Source organism: Paramormyrops kingsleyae, chromosome 22 (genome assembly GCF_048594095.1).
Source record: "Paramormyrops kingsleyae isolate MSU_618 chromosome 22, PKINGS_0.4, whole genome shotgun sequence".
Lineage (NCBI taxonomy): Eukaryota > Metazoa > Chordata > Actinopteri > Osteoglossiformes > Mormyridae > Paramormyrops > Paramormyrops kingsleyae.
In genome coordinates, this window is record NC_132818.1 from 11227900 (window position 1) to 11249508 (window position 21609).

Here is a 21609-nt window from a genome sequence, read left to right on the forward strand (position 1 = left end):
GCGCACAAACAATCGGTGTCTTGAAAAATTCTTGTTAAATCTGAGAAAGCATGTTATGTAAACGTTTGTTTAATTGCATTAAATATTTTAAACAAAGTTGTCTGTGCTTGTAGTGGTGGTTCCCGGACGTGTTTGTAAATGCATTGTAAATGCATTGTGGCAATAAATTAAATAAAAAATATAAGTATATTAAAACAAGGACTCCAGTACTTTAACTCAAGTAAAAGTATGTTCACTTGTATTGGAGTATTATTTGACCAGGAATCTCTATACTTCAAGTAATGGAGCTGCTAAGCTATATTGCAGTGCTACAGTGACGCTAAGTTATCTTACTTTACGATGCTGACAGTTATTACTTCAGTGATGCTAAGCTATTTCTTATTATTATACCAATGCTAAGCTATCTTACTTTACTATATTGATACTAAGCTGTTTCTCACTGCTACATGAGACTAAGCTATCTTATAGTACTGCAGTGTCGCAAAGCTTTCTTGCAGTACTATCTTGATGCTAAGCCATTTCACAAATTAATTTTTTAGGTCCATTGGCTCATTGAAGGTGTCTCTTTGCACAGAGACTAGTCTCTGTCACTGACTAAGTGGACTTCGGCGTAGCCTCTGTCACTGACCAAGTGGACTTCGGCACAGTCTCTGTCACTGACCAAGTGGACTTTGCAGGTGGCAGCTGCCTAGCTGTGGAACGGAGGCAGTAAGTGACTGCAAGGCCAAGCATTGGTATGTTAAGGCACTGACCATCAACAACAGCAAGGTGGGATGGAGGTGCATCCATATCGATTCATCCTGTGTGTGTGCTGCTGTACTGGGCCATGCAGACCTAGACAACCTGTCCAACCTTTACGTCAAGCCCCTTGTCCGTCAGAAAGACCAGCAAAGTGCCAGCACAATGAAATCTCATTTTATGGCCTTTGTGCTCATTTACACATTCAATTGTTGATCCACTGCCATACAGTATTTTTATAGTTTTATATCAAATTTCAATATTGTAAGGATATTACATGCATGCTTTTATATTTATTAAAACTAAGCAGCTGATTGAGAGGGAAAGAGGGAAAATGGCTTAGGGATCTGCACACAGAAACAACAAGAGTCAGACCCAACGTGAACACAGCCTGCAGAACATGCATCGTATGCCATTCAGTCACATATGTGTATAGTATTTGTGTGTTCTGAATCACCAAACTGCTGGTATATTTGTGTATATACTTATATACAAATATACTTATATGAGCATAAGTAACATTTATGCCACCAATGCTCTTGTACATTGTTAAACACTCTTGTGTATGACCGTTGCCATGGAGATACTTCAGCTGCACTGTGAGCTTGTGACTGAAGGGCAGGCTGTAGAGGTTAACCATGGTGATGATTCAACCACATGGCACCCGGGGTAGTGGGGACAAGCAGTCGCCTGGTGACACTTCCGCTGCACCATCACATTTTGTGGGAAACCTAGGCTGTTCCCATAGTGTCACCCCAGTAATGGCTCTGGCAACAATTCAGCTACACTTCTCCTTGAGTGTGTATGGCTGTCGCCATAGTAACAATTCATAATCGCATTTGAAGCAGCACACACCACTTTATTTGCATTGTCTTGACGATCAGAGTCACTCTCTTTCACCCCTTCCACCCTCAGAATTGTTCATATTGTCTTTAAATCATACACACAATTTCACATTCAATTAGCATATTTTACTGTCTGTTTTAAAATCGCTTATCCTTTTTTTGTTAAAACTAGATAAATTAAAGTAATAAATGAACATGTACATACAGTTACTCAATACATACAATAGTAATAGTAATAATTCTCATAAAAATTAAATTAAAAAATCAAATGCACACATTTTACAAATGTTTATCCTCCAGTACTCATCATCATTGAATAACTGCTTTTTGTTTGATTTCATGTGATACTCTCTAATTTTCACTGTTTGTCATGCATGTTAACACAGAAGTAGAACTTGTCCTTCTATCCTCCACTCTTCCCCTCCCTGTTTCCCAGTTTAACACTCTGTTTCCCACCGTCTGCCTGCCTGTCTCCCAGTGTCCCCCCGTCTCCCCTTGTCTCACCTTGACTGACATCCAGTGTTCCCCTCCCTGTCACCCAGTTTAACCCTCCCGGTCTCCGAGTGTCCCCTTGACTGTCTCCCATTGTCCCCCTCCCTCTCTCCCCTTGACTGTCATCCAGTGTCCACCTCCCTGTCACCTAGTGTCCCCCCATCTCCCCCTCCCTGTCCCCCAGTGTGCTCTCTTTCTCCCCCTCCCTGTCTCCCAGTATCCTCTCTTTTTATGTTTCCGTTCTGCTTGCCTTTTTGCTTCCCCAAGCCCATCTAAGTTAATGGCTACTGTACATAGCGCTAATCTTTTCATCTGTGTGTTTCTCCTCTGCCTTTTCTCCCATTCAGTGGCTATCAGACTGATCTGCCAGATCGGCCCATCGTGAGCTGGGTAAGCGCCCTGTGAGGACAGTAAGAACTGTCCATGCTCACATACCGACTGGAAGGATCCCATCTGTGGTGGCATCTGATCTTGACCTCATTGATCCCTTTAAACTGAATTAGGTGGCCTACATGAACACTAGCTCTGGCTTTAATAAAAGATGGATCCGGGTGAAGACCTGCCCCGGTGTGGAGCAAAAATGGCCATAGGGAGCAAAGTGTCATTACTGGCAGATTAAGGGCTGATATCCCTTCTGGAGAGTAGGAGGATTCCAGCCCAGCTCACTTATGGACAGAGAGGGACAGACACACAGACTGTTAGCACCACTTCCTACAATCAGGTCTTCTGTGTGGTTCTGACGGTCCTGTGTCTGGTATTGCAAACCTGCCAGATGATGTGATCCCTGAGGAGCACAGGACAGGAGAGGAGAGGTTAGGAGCAGCACAGGAAAGCTCGCACTGCTGGATGCTGCAGGTTTGTGTCACTTTCAATGGTGAATAAAGTGAAAGGCACAGTATCTCCTCACCCTCAGTGAGGTCCTCAGCAGGAGTATGTTCTCACTGATCCTGACTCCCCTCTGGACCCAGAGCTCGCTGGCAGAGAAAGCAGAAGGTTCAGTAAAACCTCCACACACAAACCACACCAGTACCATTTGAGCCATGCAGCAAGACTGCCCTCTTCTGGCTACAGGAAGCATTACCCATTTTGAAATTATGAACTTTGTCCAGAAGGGGCCACCCTTCCGCTGCAGCCAATCCAATTGGTTATTATATTAACACAACAGATTTCATTACAAGTATTGTAGGAGGTATCTGCTAACTGGAGCAGACTGGAGTGAAAATTAGAGCTCTCTACAGTATCCCCATGCCCTCAGACACACAGAGGTGCCCACACAATAGGGTGGGGGCTCACCCTCACTCTGGACTTTCCTCAAGGTCACGGAGGGGGCAGAAATTGCTGAGGCACGAAAGTTGGGGGGAAGGGTCTCCGAGGAGTCGGAGGTGACGCCTCTTAGGTCCTTCCTCCAAGAGGGCGAGCGGGTGAAGGTCTTGGTGCCGTCCTGCGGGGGCAACATATCACACCATTAACAGGTCAGCCTACGTGTGAATGATTCTGATGGCGTTCCACCATCTTCAAACTGTAGCATCATCTTTACATGCTGGTACCTCCTCTGGCCTTCTCTCGGTCCCTGTGGAAATTAGGGAGTTGTACTCCTTCTCCAGGAGCTGCCGGGCCTGAAATGGGAATGTGGATGAAACATTACGTCTTAAAAACAAGTATTCTATCTGAAAGGCAGTGATACATTAGGGTAGCACAGGGAGGAGTAAGGTGGTGTGTAGAGATGGTGTGAGAAGGTGGCGTGTAGAGATGGTGTGAGAAGGTGGCGTGTAGAGATGGTGTGAGAAGGTGGCGTGTAGAGATGGTGTGAGAAGGTGGCGTGTAGAGATGGTGTGAGAAGGTGGTGTGTAGAGATGGTGTGAGAAGGTGGTGTGTAGAGATGGTGTGAGTTGGTGGTGTGTAGAGATGGTGTGAGAAGGTGGCGTGTAGAGATGGTGTGAGAAGGTGGTGTGTAGAGATGGTGTGAGTTGGTGGTGTGTAGAGATGGTGTGAGAAGGTGGCGTGTAGAGACGGTGTGAGAAGGTGGCGTGTAGAGATGGTGTGAGAAGGTGGCGTGTAGAGATGGTGTGAGAAGGTGGTGTGTAGAGATGGTGTGTAGAGATGGTGTGAGAAGGTGGTGTGTAGAGATGGTGTGAGTTGGTGGCGTGTAGAGATGGTGTGAGAAGGTGGCGTGTAGAGATGGTGTGAGAAGGTGGTGTGTAGAGATGGTGTGAGTTGGTGGCGTGTAGAGATGGTGTGAGAAGGTGGTGTGTAGAGATGGTGTGAGAAGGTGGTGTGTAGAGATGGTGTGAGAAGGTGGCGTGTAGAGATGGTGTGAGAAGGTGGCGTGTAGAGATGGTGTGAGAAGGTGGCGTGTAGAGATGGTGTGAGAAGGTGGTGTGTAGAGATGGTGTGTAGAGATGGTGTGAGAAGGTGGTGTGTAGAGATGGTGTGAGAAGGTGGCGTGTAGAGATGGTGTGAGAAGGTGGCGTGTAGAGATGGTGTGAGAAGGTGGCGTGTAGAGATGGTGTGAGAAGGTGGCGTGTAGAGATGGTGTGAGAAGGTGGCGTGTAGAGATGGTGTGAGAAGGTGGTGTGTAGAGATGAAGTGAGAAGGTGGTGTGTAGAGATGAAGTGAGAAGGTGGTGTGTAGAGATGGTGTGAGAAGGTGGTGTGTAGAGATGGTGTGTAGAGATGGTGTGAGAAGGTGGCCCACATTCACCTGCGTGTTCTGGTTGGGAATCTGCAGCAGCAGGGCCAGATCCGTGTAGTCGAAGGTGTCATCGAGCGCCAGCAGCGCCCCGTGCACCCCACTCTCTGCCAAGTTGTCTGCGTACTCCTTAAGCCCCACCCCCTGCACCCAGCACATCACACGCTCATTGGACCACACCATCACATCTGTTGGTGGGGGGAGACAGGTGTTAGGGGTGACCATGGTAAGAACATCATCATTATAGCTAATCTAATGACATCATCGAATACACCTACTGTGCTCTGTGATCTGTCGGTGTCATTGCGCCCCCCCCCATCCTCCACCCCCTCCCAGAATGCACTCAAAACTCTGAGGCTGAATGCCAGCCTGTTTTTGGTCCCGTGTGTCACTCTGGCAGGGCAGAGAGGGCCGACGCACCTTTGTTCTGCTGCTGACTCGCCTCTCTCCTCCGCTCCAGCTCCTTACGGTCATAATTCAACCGCTTCAGACACATGATGCCATAGTGCAGGCTGACCCTGGAGGGTGGGAGGAAGGAGGGTGAGTCTCATCTCAAGGGGATCAATGTGCCATAGTCTCAGACACGGCAGCTACGAGGACCGCACCTGTGAAAGCTGTCCACCATCTTGAGCTGGCCACGCAGCTCCTTCTTGGTCAGGTGGTCCAGCATGCGGGCGTCCACCAGCGACTCCATGAAGTAGCTGCGGTACTGTGGCAAGCCCAGACTGGGCAGCCACTCGTTCCCCACCCATTCGTGGTTCATGTCTCCATAAGCCAGGATCTGCTCAGAGGGCAGAGATCAGGGGTCAGAGGTGGGAGGAGCATCGTGAAAGGAAGACAGAGGGCAGATTTAGTGGAAGGGGAATTAAATTGTTAATTTTGAAGAAAATATTGGGAAATGGTGAAGGAGGATAGAAGAGAGTATAAGGGGTAGATAGAGGGCGCACTGGAGAGGAGAAAAGAGAAAAGCATCTTCAGCAAGTCTGAATATCCTGCTTGTGCTTTGCCCTCATACACTCACCTGATCCCAGATGATCTCTTTCCCCTCCTTGGTGGTAGACGGGTGAAAGAACGACAGAGAAGAGGACAACAAGGAGAAAGAGACAGAGAGGACCAGGGAGGGGAGAAAACATGTTGATTGAGGAAAAGGATGGGGAAGGAAGACAAGGGGAGGATTTGTTTGTTAATAAACAGATAATTAGTTGGAAATAAGCACATTTAAACAGAGCTAGAGGGAAAGGAGAGAAGTTCAAGACTAAGGCCTAATAAGACAGAAAGAGAGAAAGAGATATTTATTAATGTACATTACTGGTGGCTGGCTGCTTACAACAGTACAGTGGTGCTTTAAACTCAGGTGCTTCTGGCTGCCATTCCCTGCTGTTACTGGGGATGCTGGGAATCACAACGCGGTCAGGCAATGGAAAACAGGCAGACAGACTCACAGGTTTGCTGGCTGTAGTCAGTGACTCCATTTCCGCATGAGTCATCCACACGTTGCCGGTTGACTGTGGTCATGTGTCAGGAGGCAAGCAGCCAATCAAATTGTGCCATTTTGACAAGAACATGGAAGAAGACAATATTACTATAACAGTACATATCTATACTTTAACTACATGCTGCTGAAGATGGGACAGCTGTCTGGTGAACATTTGTATGCTCTGCTCTTTTGTCTCTTGTGGAGCTTAATTTAAGGTTTTTCTGACGTTAGGTTTTCTGATTGTCTGTGCAGCTCATTGGAATCTCTCTCGAGTTTCTGGTCACTCACTGGGAGCTCAGTCCCATAAAGCATCTGCTAAATGAATCTATGTAAATGTAAACACAGACTGGGAACTGGGAGGGAGCAAAAACATGGATCATCTGTGCGTTCCCGTGGACCGGGTTGGGAAACACTGGACTAGAGACCAATCTGACTTCTGACTGATCTTCAATGAGCCCCAGAGCACTAAGAGGAGCCCTGGATCCCCCCCCCACCCCCTGTGCTCACCGAGCGTGTGCTGGCGGGGGCCGAGGGGCTGGTGAGGGACACCATCTCCTGGATGGCCAGGCGCAGCTTGAGCCGGTGCAGTGGGTTGCTGATGCCGATCTCACGCTGGATCTCCGTGTCCGACAGGTTGGCCATGATGGCGCCGCTCTTCACGTTGGCCTGGCAGGCGGCCACGTACCAGGCGGGCATGCCCACCCACAGCTGCGGGCGAGAGCAGGAGGGGGTCCACTTGCCGTCATGCCACACAGGCAACTGAGGCCCGGAAGTTCCACTCCCTAAGTTTCCATACCTCCAGCCAGGACACCACTGTGGGGCCGTCCCAGGATGCAAAGGGGAGGCCCTGGCGACACGCCTCCTCCAGGAGCTCGTGCCTGAGGAGAAGACAGGAGGAGGTCTTCACTACTACGAGGCTCAGCTGTCAAACAGGTGAGCTACAATGGTGGCGGGACTCCCGACTCACTTCTTCTTGCTGCGCCGGTCTTTATCCACAGGTCCAGTCAGCTTGGTCAGGCCCAGTGGGTCCACTGAAGCCTGCTCCTCTGAGGGAGTGGAGGCTGAAGAGCACAGGAGGCACCTGCTTACCCAAAGCTGCAACCTGACCTGACAGCGAATGGCAGCTAAGCTGCTCATAGATCAAAGCACAGCTATAAGGAGGTGGCCGTGTCAGTTGTAGTATAGTGAGAAATGGCATAAATAAGTCATCATGTTAGATATACAGTAGCTCCCCTGGGATCCGCACTGGCATTCAGCGAGGGCCGCCGATGACCCCACCCACTCATACTGACCCAGAGACACAGACTCGCGGCCAGGGGGCCCCAGACGCCCCTTCTCCTTCTTCCCAAAAAGTCGGCCGATGGAAGACTTGATGCTCTTCTTCTTGCTGGACTTGTGCAGTGCGTCCTGAATGTTGCTGGTGCTGCTGCTGTCTACTGACAGACTGGGGGACAAAGACATGATCCTACAGTCAGAACAAATCTGTCTGCTCTAATGGTGTACGACCATCAGCCTGTCTGTCTGCATTAACAGTGTACAACCCTCAGCTTATCAGCTTTAACGGTGTACAAACATCAGCCTGTTTGTCTGTACAACTATCAGTCTGTCTTTCTGTTTTAATGGTGTATGACCATCAGCCTGTCTGTCTGCTTTAACAGCGTATGACTGTCTGCCTGTCTGCCTTAACGGCAGATGACCATCAGCCTATCTGTCTGATTTAACAGTGTACGATGGTCAGCATGTCTGTCTGCTTTAATAGTATATGACTATCAGCCTGTCTGCCTGCTTTTGCGGTGTACATCAATCACTCTGCCTGACTCTCTCTCTTCTGAATTTTGCTCCATATTCTAATGCCATCCAACCTGCGAAACTCGCGGCTGTCCTCAAGCAGAGCCCCTGGGTGTGTGTGTGTCATTCTGTCCAGCCGCAGTGCGCGGGGGGCTGCGGGGGGGGCACTGTCCAGCAGAGCCAGGGCCTTCTCATCCTCTTTGTTGTTCTTAGGGAAGACCTTGGGTTACCTCAGGGCTGAGATACATCTAACACCACACACATCAAGGACCGCGTAACTTCCTGTGCAAAGCATTGCTGACAGGGGACCTCATCATGGCATCACGCTGCGGTGAAAAACACTAACACACGCAGAAACATGCACATGCGGCGAATACACACACTCAGACTCACCTGTCTGTCATTGTCACGGGCTGGCGAGTGAGGCAGCCGGGGGGTGGAGTGCCCAGAGCTGGGGGGGGAGGGGGAAGCCAGTGTGGAGGAAGTGAGTGAAGAAGGGATGAAGCCCCTTCCTGAGCCATCCCGACCCCCACCCAGTGAGGTGGGTGGTAGAGGGGGCCCGTCGAGAGCCACACTGCTGACTCGGCTCTCAATCTCCTCGGCTCTGAGCTCCGTGCTCTCCTTCTCTTCCTGGATCAGCCTGGGGGCGGTGAATGCTCTGTTAGTACTGCCATGGTCTCCTTTAAGGCCACATGTATATCATATATCATAACATATATCAAAAACATATAAAGAGACACAGCCTCCCTTACGCTCTCTAAATCAAATCCTTGCTTCTGTTCTACTTATTGGCCCACCCCACTCCTCTATTCTCTCCTCATTGATGGCTCCTCCCCTCCCTTTTCTGCTTGCTGATGTCCCCTTGCCTCTCTGTGCTGTTCGCTGATGGCCACTCCCCTCCTCACTGACGGCCCCTCCCCTCCTCACTGACGGCCCCGCCCCTCCCTGATGGCCCCGCCCCTCCCCAATGATGGCCCCTCCCCTCCTTGCACTCTGCGCGGATGGCCACTCCCCTCTCCACTGATGGCCACTCCCCTCCTCACTGACGGCCCCTCCCCTCCCTGCACTGACGGCCCCTCCCCTCCTCACTGACGGCCCCTCCCCTCCCCAATGATGGCCCCTCCCCTCCTTGCACTCTGCGCGGATGGCCACTCCCCTCTCCAATGATGGCCCCTCCCCTCCTTGCACTCTGCGCTGATGGCCACTCCCCTCTCCAATGATGGCCCCTCCCCTCCCTGCACTCTGCGCTGATGGCCACTCCCCTCTCCAATGATGGCCCCTCCCCTCCTTGCACTCTGCGCTGATGGCCACTCCCCTCTCCAATGATGGCCCCTCCCCTCCCTGCACTCTGTGCTGATGGCCACTCCCCTCCCGACCGACCGCCCCTCCCCTCCCTCGGCTCTTTGCTGATGGCTACTCCCCTCCCAACTGACGGCCTTGCCCCACCCTTCCTGCATCGCTGATGGACCTGCCCCTCCTCCTTGCACCACCCACTTGATCTCCTTGTTAATGGCCTCCAGCTGCTCCTGCAGCATGATGGCCAGCGTCTGCACGTCCGTCTGCCCGCCAGGTGACAGTGCTTCTGTGCCTATCATCGCCTCTCGTTCATCCTCCTCATCAGAGCAGCTCCCCTCCACTCCACCCTCGAACCCAGGGCCCAGGAGGCTGCTGCCATCCCAGTCTGTGTACTGCAGCAAAAAGAAACACAATCATTCTCTTGATCAATGTCCTAGAGCGACCTTTGACTTCAGCCTTGTGGTAGTTCTATACCCTGAGAATAATTCTCATAATCCCTCAGGGTAGGGGTGCCTTGCCTTGCTAGCATCCTCCCGTGGCGCTCCCCATCGCCCCCGGTGAGTCCGCCTCACCACGCCCCCAGCAGCCGCGTTGCTGTAGTGCTCCAGGTGAGAGCCAGACCCGCCCCCTTGAGAGTACCTCAGTTCTAGGGCACTTCCTGGAAGGGATCTAGCCGAGGAGGTCACAGGGATTATTCACATCCCAGGAAGGATGCTAAAATAAATATTCTGGCTGCAGGGAATGTCTGCAAATGTGTTACCTGGAGTAGGAGGAACCTGACCTGCCTCTCAGCTGATCCAGCTCCAGTTGAAGTCGCTCCAGCTCTGCTATCAACTGGTCCTGGAAGAAGTCAGAGATACAGCAGAAAGGGTCAAACAGACCAGCATGAGCCAGAATAGAGGATAAGAGAAAAGTGTCACAGTACAAGAAGAACCTGCCTTGTTTGCTAGAAGATCATCCTGTATCTTCTTCATGTTGGCCAGCTCCTCTGAGAGTGCATTCTGATGGCAAGAGGTGTACACTTCATTTCTTCACACACTCATTGTTTTCACAGTTTCCACAGGTTGCACTATAGAAGGGCTGCTCTCTACCAAGGTCCATAACGAAGTGGAGCCCCCACCCTTGGCTCACCTTCTCCTCCAGCGCTGCCATCCTCTCCTTCAGGTGGAGCTGCAGACGTTCGTTGGACTCGGACAGTAGCTTGTCCACGGTGTCTGAGAGCCGCTTGTTGTGCTCATCGTTCATGCGCTCCCTCTGCCTGGCCTGGGGGGGCAGAGAACAGGGCTACAGGATAGCGCCACATGCTGTTGAAGGAAGGAAATGCAGGGGGGGGGGCAGCACCATAATTTACCCTCTGTAACTCCTGGTTCTTCTCCTCCAGTTGTGTTTCCATCTGTCGCAGTCGCTCCTCAAAGTTGCTGTGGCGTTCTTCTGCCTGAACAGGAGAAGAACCTTTACAGATCAGGGAGGATAGACAAAGACAGACAGAGAGACAGACACACACATACCTTGTTGAGTGCCGCTACCCGCTGTGCCAGTTGGGCCTCGATCTCCGGCAGGGTCTCAGCCCTCTGCAGTGTCTGTTGTAGCTTCTGTTTGGCATCATCCAGCCACTCCTGCAGCTGCCTGTTCTTCTCCTCACTCTGCAACATGAGGAAGCATCAGCATTCTTGCTCGCAGGCCATGAACCAGGGGCGGACCCTGCGGAATGTTCTGAATCGTCACCTGTCTATACAGAGACTCCTTGCTTGCCAGCTCATTCTCCAGCTTGTCTTTGATGTCGTGAAGAGAAGTGGCTTCCCTTTGGGCACTGAGGTACCTAAGAAACACAGACACACATGAAAGATTAGCATCCTATTTAGGGGGTTTTTCCATTGCACTAGGTACTGTACTTTTGGTACTGCTACTCATCCGGAAGTCAATGGAAAAGGAAAAGTATAAAAAGTGTAGTGAAAAAGCGTGCAGAGAGATGAGAGCAGTAAATTACTGAAAAGGATATGAGATCAGGTCAGTCAGGGAGAGATCAGTTCGGCTAGGGGGGATCACTTCATTTAGGGAGAGATCAATTCAATCAGGGAGACTTTACTTTAGTCAGAGTAAGATTCGGTGAGTTGCAAGACAGATAAGTTCAGCTGAGGAGAGATCAGTTCAGCTGCGGAGAGATCCGTTCAGTCTGTAAAAGATCAGGTCAGCCAGGGAGAGATCAGTTCAGTTTGGGAGTGATCAGATCAGTTCAGTCTGGGAGAGATCAGGTCAGTCAGGGACAGATGAATTCAGTCGGGGAGAGATCAGGTCAGTCAGGGACAGATGAATTCAGTCGGGGAGAGATCAGTTCAGTCAGGGAGAGATCAGTACAGTCAGGGAGATATCGGCTAAGTTGCAGGAGAGATCATTGGCAAGCAGCTGCAGCTGTTACCTGCGCTCCAAGGTAGTGATCCTCTCCTCCATGTCCTCTCTTTGACACAAAGCCTGTGATGGAGGGTTTTGTTCATTAATAATTTCCAGCTTCACACTAAACACATACATTTTGCAAACCCATCTGTGATCCCTGCTCAAACCCCCCTTTTAAACAAAAGGCCACATGGATCTGACCCTGTGTCCCACCTCCTGTAGTAATATCCAAATCAGAGATAATGGCAGTTTGCAGGACATACTTAACGGCTTTTCAAGGGGGGCACTGGGAGCCTCCTGTTTAGGAGCGAGCTTTCAGGTTGAGGCTGTTCACATGTCTGTCATGCAGGATTAGCAGAACCTGTCAGTTGCCCCAGCTGTGCACATCTGTACCCAGCTGTGACATGGGCTCATAAAACATCGGCACAATACCACCAACATCCTGCACTTAACCAGCGTATGCTCTGGATCATTCCATAAAAATGTTCACCTGTCAGTGTCAGCCAGCATAATGGCAAACCCTGCATGCATCACTTAATGGCCTTTCTGAGAGGACAGGGAAAGCCTTGGACAATGAATGCTCTTTTTGAAAGGACAGGGAATGCTGTGTTAACGTAATAGCCTTCCTGAGAGAACAGGGAAGGCCACTTTTACTTAATGGCACTCCTGAGAAGACAGGGAACATCATATTCACTTAACAGCATTCCTTAGGGGACAGGGAATGTCGTGTTCACTTAACGGCATTCCTGAGAGGACAGGGAACACCATATTCTCCTAACGGGCCTTCCTGAGAGAACAGAAAATATTGCATACACTTAATGGTATTCCTGGGAGGACAGGGAATGCCTCTATCACTTAATTTGTCTTCTGAGAAGACAAGGAATGTCAGGTTCTCTTAACAGCCTTCCTGAGAGGTCAGAGAACATCGGGTTCTCTTAATGGCCTTCCTGAGAGGACAAGGAATTCTTTGGTCACTTGACGGATTTGACTTATTTATCATCAAGTTTACAGCTTTAAAATCTTCAGGCAGTCAGTTGTACCAGCTGTGGATGAACACCTGATTTGGTTTGGCAAAAGGTTATCACTGCAAAGCGTGCACATTACCCATCATGCAAAGCTGCCTGCTCCTGTGAATCCTGTGAAAGGCCTCTGTTGTCGGCCAGTGGCTGCAGTCTGACCCTGAAAGCAGCCCCACCTCTTTCACATCCCGTTGGAGCTTCTGATTGGCCTCTTCTGACTTGGTTACTTCTCTTCGGGCTGCTGAGAGTTGCTCCTCAATGTCACCCACCTGTGGTAGGGGTGGGACACAGCTAGATGTGAGCTCTCTGCCTTATTTCTCACTGCACTGTCATGTCATGACCACAAGAGGGCGCAATGGAGGAAGCTGTCTTACTGTCACCTCCGTGACCAGTCACAACAGGGTTCCTTGAACTACAGCTTGCTCCCTTCATTTCATCACCCCTTTACCAACACTGGCAGCTCGGATAATCTGGCTTGCTACAAAACTTCCGAGATAACGGGGGAGGTACGTAAAGAGAAATGTGCCAAAGCAAATGTGGCTAGTATCCGTAAAAACATTAAAAATAAAAAACTTCACCTGCTACACAATCACATAAATCTGTATCATGGAAGTTCTGGGAGTCTCTTGCAAATTGACAGCAGCTCTCCAACACCAGTGTGTGTCCCATAAATCCCTTGTTCCACTATTTAGCGGCGGTAAAATTACCCGACAAGTACTACCACTACCCCGCCCTATCTGGTTGGCAAATTTTATAGCCAAACACCCTGCCCCCCCAGCCAGTACTAGGCTTCGGCGGTATCTAATTTTTAATACTGTCATACGACGCAGGCATCATTCTACAGCATACAGTATTTTAAAAAGCAATACAATTGTGGTATTTTATGATAAAATTTGCTGAGCGGAATATGGTATTACAGTATTTCCGGCCGAGCCTAGCCAACACCTCCCCCATCTCCCGATTGCTCCTCACCCTCATCCGCCTCCCTGTTCTCAGAATTCCAAAGGTGGGATCTCTGGTTAGGCATCATTTCCCTGCCCTCTTTATCATAGCAAAATAATACGTTTCAACCATTGACACTATATCACAGTTAACAGTTAACACGTGGAACTAATGTATATAGAATAAATAGTGATTTTTTCTCTTTTTCACCCACAGTCCCACAAGTGGGAATGACAGTGAACTGGCCATTTGGTTAAAAAGGTTGAGGACCCCTGAATTACAATGTCTGGGCCAGTTGGTCTCACAAAGTAAAATTCCCGCAAGGGTAATGCTCATTTTCTGTGTGTGTGTGCTCTGAATATCCATCCATCCATCTTCTAACTCCTTATCCCAGTCAGGGTCGTGGGCCTATCACAGACAGCATAGGCCACGCCCTGGACAGGATGCCAGTCCACTACCGGGTACATAATCACTCCAGGTGATTCTGAGGCAGTGGTTCGCTGGGATTTGGACTGAGGGAGAAAACAGGATCAACTGGAGGAAACCCTCACCCACCGAGAGCCCCGACCACGGCTGCTCCCTCACCTGCCGGCACATGAGCGCCAGCCGCTCCCTGAGCTGTGAGAGCTCCACTCTCTGCCGCTCGATCTCCGCCTCCCTCTGCCGCTCACAGTCCCCATCCTCCAGGAGAGAAGAGGGACCGTTGGTCAGCCTCTGCGTCCCAAGAAGGCAGAGACGGCAAGCTCACGGGACGAAGGCCAGTGTGCACACTGCCACACATGCTGTCATCCCTCACACACACACACACACACACACAAACACACACACACACACACACAGGAACACCAGCTCACCTCTCTGCCACCATCCAGTCCCTGCTGCCGTTTTATCTGGTCTCTTAATGTCAGAACCTGGTGAGGAGAGAGGGACGGTGACCCTGCGCCAATATGGCAGACAGATACTGGGCGGAGAGGGATAGGAAGGGGTACCTCTTGTGAAGAAGATTCCAGCTCTTCCTCTAAAACGGCCACCCGCTCCAAAGCGACCCGAAGCCTCTCTCTGACCTGTCAGGAAGGAGAGCACTCAGCTTAAGGCAAGCGCAGAGCCTGACGACGCGTCACGTAAGGAAGAACACGTCCGCAGTGCCTCACCTTCTCGTCCAGCGCTTTGTGGTGCTCGAACAGTGACTTGAGAGCCTTCAGCACCTCCACCTCGCTGGACACGCCGGCTGGAGACTGAGCCTGCCGCTTAACCACTGTCATGCGTAGGCTGCGCTCGTGCCGGGACACCAGGCACTCCAGGTGCTCCAGGAGGAGCTGCAGAACAGAGAGGAGAACGAGCAGTGAGCACAGAGCGCCTGATTGTGCCCAAACACTTGGGGAAGCAGTTTTCTTGCCCGCCCATGCTCACCCGCGTGTTGTTCCTCTCGGCCTTCAGCTCGCCGATCTCCTCCTCCCGCTCCAGCAACTGCTCCCGGCACACATTCAGCTCTTTGGTCAGCACTGCAAACTCCTGTTTGGCCACAAGGGGGAGACGAGTCAATAGTCACTGCTGATGCAGATGCTACCATAGAAGCAGGAGGAGCTACAAGACACACAGACGCACTACACTGCCCAGAAACACCCCATTTCCTGCTTCGTTGACCTATAGACGTCAATTTACCATGAAAATCAAAAATCGCATGCCCTGGTTCTCTCATAAATGCAGTCGCAATACACATGTGCCGTGCTTTGCACAGTGTACAGTAAGTCATATATTATAGGTTTGGTGACAAGACAGGGGTGAGGTAGTGTGGCTGCAGCAGTAAACAGGGATTCTGTCTTCACACAGAAGCACACAGTTCTGTGAGCATCAGCTTCTTTCCATGATATAACCACAAACTAGAAATGGACAAAGTAGTGCACCGCAGTACGCAGAGAGATTCCATGGTTATAACATCTGGGATATTCACACTGTATTCTTCAGTTAACGTCTATCCTGGAGTAGCGACTTTTGATGCATCAGGAAATTGAAAGCGACCCCAGTGAAACCTAATGAGCTGGAAGTATGATGGCTTGTGAAGGTCCGTGACAATCTGTGAAGGTTTTGGAAGGTCTGTGAAAAATTGTGGGAGTCTGTGAAGCATTGTGAGGGTCTGAGAAGGTCTGTGATGGATTGTTAGGATCTGTGATGGTTTATAAAGGTCTGTGAAGGTCTATAAGGTTGTGTGATCCCTTGAAAGGTAGAGCCTCAAACAGAAATCCCACTGCAACCAAACGAGAGCCTTAATGTTTACCAAGACTGCTGGGGGGGGGCAAAAGGGATACTGGTTCCATTTTGCGCCATCACAGTAAAACACTGTGGGACTGGAAGTGTCCCCCATATTCACAGGTCAACAGAGGGAACAGCCGGACCGAGTTAGAGTGGCTCTGTGGTGAGAGAGACAGCGCCACCCAGAGGCAGAGTGGGGGATGGGATCACGGATTGTGATGCAGTGGACACTCTAAGTATTATTGGGTGACAGCTGACTTAAAATGGGCTGGGGATCTTACTGACGATGCAGTGTGATGTGTGTCTGTGTGGTTTAGAGCTTCAACTCATGCCCCTCATCAGCCAAAGGCCCCAAAATGATGGAGAGCCTGTAATGCAGGACACTCAGTGCCTGGCCTAGAGGCTCATCTTCACATCAGCTAGTGAACCAAACCATCAACGTGCTGGAGCACCATCCCAGGACCCACTGAAGCTCATCATTTTCACCCTATTAAAGCAGTCTGCCTCTGGTGATATGTTTGGCTGCGGCTCCATCCAAATCATTATAGGTGACCACTATAAGTGCCTGACTAGAATCCCTAAACACATAAACAAGCTTCACGCACACAGGTACACAGAGACGCACAGCACAGAGAGTGACGCACCTGTGGCAGGGCGATGGACAGCTGCCTCTGCAGCGACTCCTTCTCGTGGCCCAGCTCGCGGAGGCGTAGCTGGGCGGTGCCCAGGCTCTCCTGCATCTCCCTCAGGCTCTCCAGGAGGCGCTCACGCTCAGTCAGCATGTTCACCATCAGCGACTCCAGGTTCCCCGTGCTGCCGCCCTCGTACCCGCCAGCAGCTCCGCCCATCCCGGCCCCGCCTCCGCCGCCCCCCGCCGGGGATGACGGCCCCCCCGGCCTGCCATCCTCCGAGATGGTGGGCATGACCTCGCACATCATCTTGAGGGTAGGATAATGTTGGATGCGTAGCTCCTCCTTTTTGGCCTCTGGCTTCTTCTGCTCCCTCCCTCCTCGGTCAGCGTGGGGCTGTCAGATTCAGGTATGTGGAGCTCAGCTTAGGCGCAAAGTCGGATCTGCTTAAAGAGTGCTAAAGCGCCTCCTACATGTTCGAGTGGCCGTTGCCCAGCCAATGCTCTGTGGACGGCAGTGTGCGGAGAACTTCCACTCTTGTTGGTGTCCTTGGTTCCCCTCAGGCTGTGCCGTGTCCACAGATGCCTCAGCACATGCCAGTGGGGCCCCAATTACTGCCTGCTAGAGGCACCAAAGCGCTAAATCATCATGCTAAACATTCAAGCTGGAGATGGACTGATGCTGCCTTTCCGCAGATGCTCTGAGATGTGTCCATCTGCCAGAGAGCAAGGAGTCAGGAGGCAGCCCACAGACTGGTGACTCTGTAAGTAACACCAGAGCTCTATGCTGTTGGTCCAAGGCTGGCCGATGCTTCGAAAGGAAGAGAACGAAGTGAAGGAAGGATGAAAAGGGGGAGAGGATTCACTAAGCTGAGGAGAACAGCTGAAAGAGACAAGAGAGAAGCAGGGAGAAGCAGTTTAATCATATGGTCGAGATGATGGAGCCTGAAGCACCTAGGGAAGGCTTGAGAGCAGATACAGGTAAGCCAAGCTACAGGGCAGAGACAGAACAGGCGACAGGAATCACCTTAAACTGGATCAAGACACCAAACCATTTTTCAAACGTGTTCAAATAATTAATTGATAGTTACAGAAATATAGGCAGTCCCCAGCTTACGAAAGAAATCCGTTCCCAAAGTCTTTAAGTCAAATTTGTAGGCAAGTCAGAAAAATAAACGCAGTACATAATAATAATAACAGTAATAATAATAATTATAACAATTATTATTATTACACAGTAAAAAAAGTAGATATGGTACTGTATTGTATCTTGAGCCGACGAACTGTTGAAGCCATGCTTCACGATGTACTGGGTGCTTTCAATATTACGAACCATTGTATTAAACCCAAATTTTTAATATAACGGGCTTTATGGCAGTCTGTTCGTAAGTACGAGCTGTTCATAAGTCAGACACTCGTAACTCGGGGATTGCCTGTACCTGAATGGAAAATAAACAGATAGCCTTCAACTTGGTTCCTTAAAATAAATATTTCAGTTAGTTGTTGATGATTTTTAAATTTTCTTGGAAAAAAAATATTTTTTTTTTATTTCAATTTTTATCAATTAATATTAATGCTATGTGCTGCTTTGTGCAAACAGCAGACAGATTAATCAAAATATTACAAATGAGCAAATGTATTGGTTTGCTAAAATTCAACAAATAATACAATAAATGAAATGTATTTTATTAATACAAATAATGCTTTTAAATTAAAATTTCAGCCCTCGATTAGCGTTGTTATTGATAAATTGTACTGTAACAGAAACAGTGGGAGACACATGATGAAGATATATCTCAGAATCAGTAACCACCTACAGCTAACTTTGCTTTAACTAGCAAAACATTATACACTGTGACCATTTATTGAACAGGAGACTGAAATTCTGTGGGTGAATCCCACCCAGGACTGACCACCTTCAATCTATTCTCCATCACCCTGGACCTTCATGTTGGCCTTCAGTCTTTCTCTTATCCTCCATCACCCTGGACCATCATGTTGGCCTTCAGTCTTTCTTTTATTCTCCATCACCGTGGACCTTCATGTCTATCTTCAGTCTTTCTCTTATTCTCTGTCACCCTGGACCTTCATGTCTATCTTCAGTCTTTCTCTTATTCTCTGTTACCCTGGACCTTCATGTCTATCTTCAGTCTTCCTCTTATCCTCCATCACCCTGGACCTTCATGTCCACCTTCAGTCTTTCGCTTATTCTCTGTTACCTTGGACTTCTCTTTATCCTTTACTTCAGTAAATCTTGCCTCACAATGTAATTCCAGTTCATAATTAAAGTCTTGAATTTGTTGGCTTAGAATAACCCAATCTTAGCTGTGGTTCATATGCTATACATCTTAAGAATCCCCAAAACACATTCCTTTTGGTCCTCTCGGATGTCACTCTATGGAATATATCAAACACGGCCGGACCTTTGCTTTGGTCAATTAAGCAAATAGACAGGCGTCTGGGAAATACTATCCATATCCATAAACACAAGCAATGTAAGGCTGAAATCGTTGTTGTCTGTATGACAGTGTGGAGGGTCAGCATTGCTTTCATGTCAAACAGAAGGAAGAATTTGGGGAACATCCGTTACCTGTATATCGCTGCCTGCCTTTGCACATCTCTAGAAAGTAATGTGACTGCAGTAATAGCATCCTGGTGAGCTGCTGATGCATATAAGTGAGGCACGACACAGTGACAGGTTTATAGCCATGTCATATACAGAGACTGATATCAACAGCACACCGATAGCATGGGCACCACATACACCACATCACATTACAACAAGCTCATTAAAAGCAGAATAAGGAAGAGAACGGTCCTGAGGAGGAGAACGAATGGAGACACAGGATGAGCGAGGAAGAGGGAGGGAGGGAGAAAGCAAAGGAGTGAGAAAGAGAGGCAGAGGGTGTGGAGAAGGAGGAAGAGAGGAGGGAGGGGTTGCATGGCAGAATAGGCAGCATAAACCACCAAATGCTGAGAAGGGCAAGTCGACTGATAGAAAGAGGACTGGCCAATAGTGGACATCAGACGAGAACAGACCGTTCGCGGACCATTTTATCATTTTATCACTTGATAAATAGCCAGCGCCAGACAATGTAGCCGAAAGCGACTGGGGGACGGGGACGGGGACACCAGCAAACAGCTCGCTGTATGTCTAACGTCGACGGTAAAAGCCTCGTTACGATGGAAAACACTGGCAAAACGGATGCTGCATAAAAAAACGAAATGAACGGTGTGAAATGAAACCGGCTACCCAGTGATCACGGAAATGCAAACGTGTGAACGTTATAAGGGCGCCTTTGAAAATTTCTCCGTCTGTATAAAGATGCCACTCGGTATTACACATGCACCATCGTTTTAAAAACACAGAAACTAAGACGCCTATGTCCGCTACACACTGGCTATAAAAACGACATGCTGTCATAATAATAATAATAATAATAATAATAATAATAATAATATTATAACAGATATCACGGATATATTTAGTCCCAAAGTCAGTATCGGCTGGGCTGATGCTGATCCTGTTCCTGCTGTTTTTCTCTATTTCTGCATTTCTGTACACTATGCGGACTCTCGGACCTGGGTACGGACACCAAGCTATCCCATTTGGGTAAAAAGCCACATCCACGAAAACGCAGACAGACATACAGACAGACATACAGGCACACGGCTGCGATTTTCAGTAATGAATGATATATTTTCAATCGCGATTTACGGTATCCTCGCCTAATAACAGAAAATGCTACACTGATGGGAAAGAGGAAAGTGATCCATTCTGAACCACACAGCTAAACCTGCGTCGATGCGGAATTACCAGTTGTGCATTAATATATAGGTTAGTATATGAGTAATAAGAGGTATGGCGACGCACGTCCCTTCCGTCTCTCTGTGGGCACCTTGAGAAGCCTGCCATATACAGTATATGCGCGAAAATACATGCTGGTCTTTCACCCTGAATCTATCAATGGACGGCTGGTCCCGACGTTCTCAGCCCTGCTTCATTTAGCCTTTCCTACGCCTGTACTGCACGGACACACGGGTATGTGATAATTATACATGCATCCGGAGTGGGGGTTTTCAGGTCCTTACCCGAAGGAGCTTAAACAGATAATATTCCATTCGGTCCATCGGGGTATAAGCCGAGCCCCTTAAAGTCCAGATTTGTGCCTCCCTCCCTCATCCACAAGGCGACGAAGAGCGGCGCTACAGCAGTACACCATACCTCCCCCGTCACCCTCTCTCTCTCTCTCTCTCTCTGCCCCCTCCCTTTATCCATCCCTCCCCGACGGTAAGGTACTGGATCTTAAAGATACATTCGGTCTTTCTCCACAAGGTTTTTCAGAGACTACACTTCACCAGGAAAAGTGCTTGTGCTGTGCAGTGGACCTAACGGGGAAAACGTATAAGGAAAGACGCTCATCAGCAAGCGAAATGCCTGGACAAAGAGAAGAAGAGAAGGCCATAAATACGCACACCCTGACATATCAATAAACAAGCAAACACAATTATCGAAATATTAAACAATGCCATCGGGGTCATAGGTTATCAATCGTGTTTTTAATGCTAGCATCTCCTAAGGCAACTACGCTAGAGGAAGATACAGTAGGCCTTCCCCAGACGCAAAGTTTATGCCAGAAGTATTGACTACCATTAAATGCTATTTTAAATAAAATCAGACACTATCTAACCGCCTGGGATTGATTTATTCTTTAGTATTTTATGTTTTTTTATTGAGGCTAGATGTTATTTGGCCAACAGATTTGAGGAACACGGTTGTCACTGCCAAGTTTAAAGAAACCACAAAAACAAAATTATCCATGTAATCAAGTAGATAAATTATTAAAAGACTATATACATTTATAAAGCTGAATATTTCCACAAAAAATGTAACCATCTTAATGATTATATAACAAATAAACGGAAGCTATTTGACAAATCCAACCCCTCTGAGCTTTGGGGAAACTCTGATAGCAACATTCTGTCAATCCATCAATGTTCCGTTATTTACTTGTATACGGCAATACTGTCTGCCTTATGTAAGGAATCATGTGA

The 21609-nt window shown here is 48.9% G+C and overlaps 1 protein-coding gene across 3 annotated transcripts; it reads right to left on the reverse strand.

Annotated features, from left to right (window-relative positions):
* Positions 1-1571: 1571 nt before the first annotated feature.
* Positions 1572-20783, reverse strand: ppfia3 (PTPRF interacting protein alpha 3). 3 transcript variants are annotated; one of them, XM_023798373.2, is made up of 32 exons: positions 20647-20783; positions 16571-17437; positions 15087-15188; positions 14828-14992; positions 14666-14740; positions 14531-14587; positions 14262-14357; positions 12911-13003; positions 11741-11793; positions 11050-11143; positions 10833-10967; positions 10676-10759; positions 10456-10587; positions 10263-10325; positions 10085-10164; positions 9843-9993; positions 9523-9716; positions 8422-8668; positions 8103-8236; positions 7533-7684; positions 7208-7301; positions 7037-7118; positions 6748-6948; positions 6206-6268; positions 5785-5811; positions 5369-5544; positions 5184-5281; positions 4776-4951; positions 3623-3691; positions 3369-3516; positions 2983-3049; positions 1572-2859 (listed from the first exon to the last, which is right to left on the reverse strand). In XM_023798373.2, the coding sequence occupies exons 2-31, from the start codon at positions 16862-16864 to the stop codon at positions 2997-2999; spliced, it is 3588 nt and encodes a 1195-aa protein (XP_023654141.2). In that variant the 5' UTR covers positions 16865-17437; positions 20647-20783; the 3' UTR covers positions 1572-2859; positions 2983-2996. The 3 variants fall into 3 exon arrangements, with proteins under 3 accessions (XP_023654141.2, XP_023654139.2, XP_023654138.2); XM_023798371.2 differs by having other exon boundaries at positions 10106-10164; positions 14262-14390; XM_023798370.2 differs by having other exon boundaries at positions 14262-14390.
* Between the last annotated feature and the right edge of the window lie 826 nt (positions 20784-21609).

Bases quoted from the DNA above. Each gene is read 5' to 3' on its own strand.
- ppfia3 (XM_023798370.2), bottom strand. From the start codon at position 16,864: ATGATGTGCGAGGTCATGCCCACCATCTCGGAGGATGGCAGGCCGGGG. The intron at 11,794-12,910 runs GTGGGGCTGCTT...CCTCCATCACAG, and splicing joins TCCAACGGGATGTGAAAGAG to GCTTTGTGTCAAAGAGAGGA. The intron at 10,165-10,262 runs GCAGGTTCTTCT...GACTTCTTCCAG, and splicing joins ATGATCTTCTAGCAAACAAG to GACCAGTTGATAGCAGAGCT.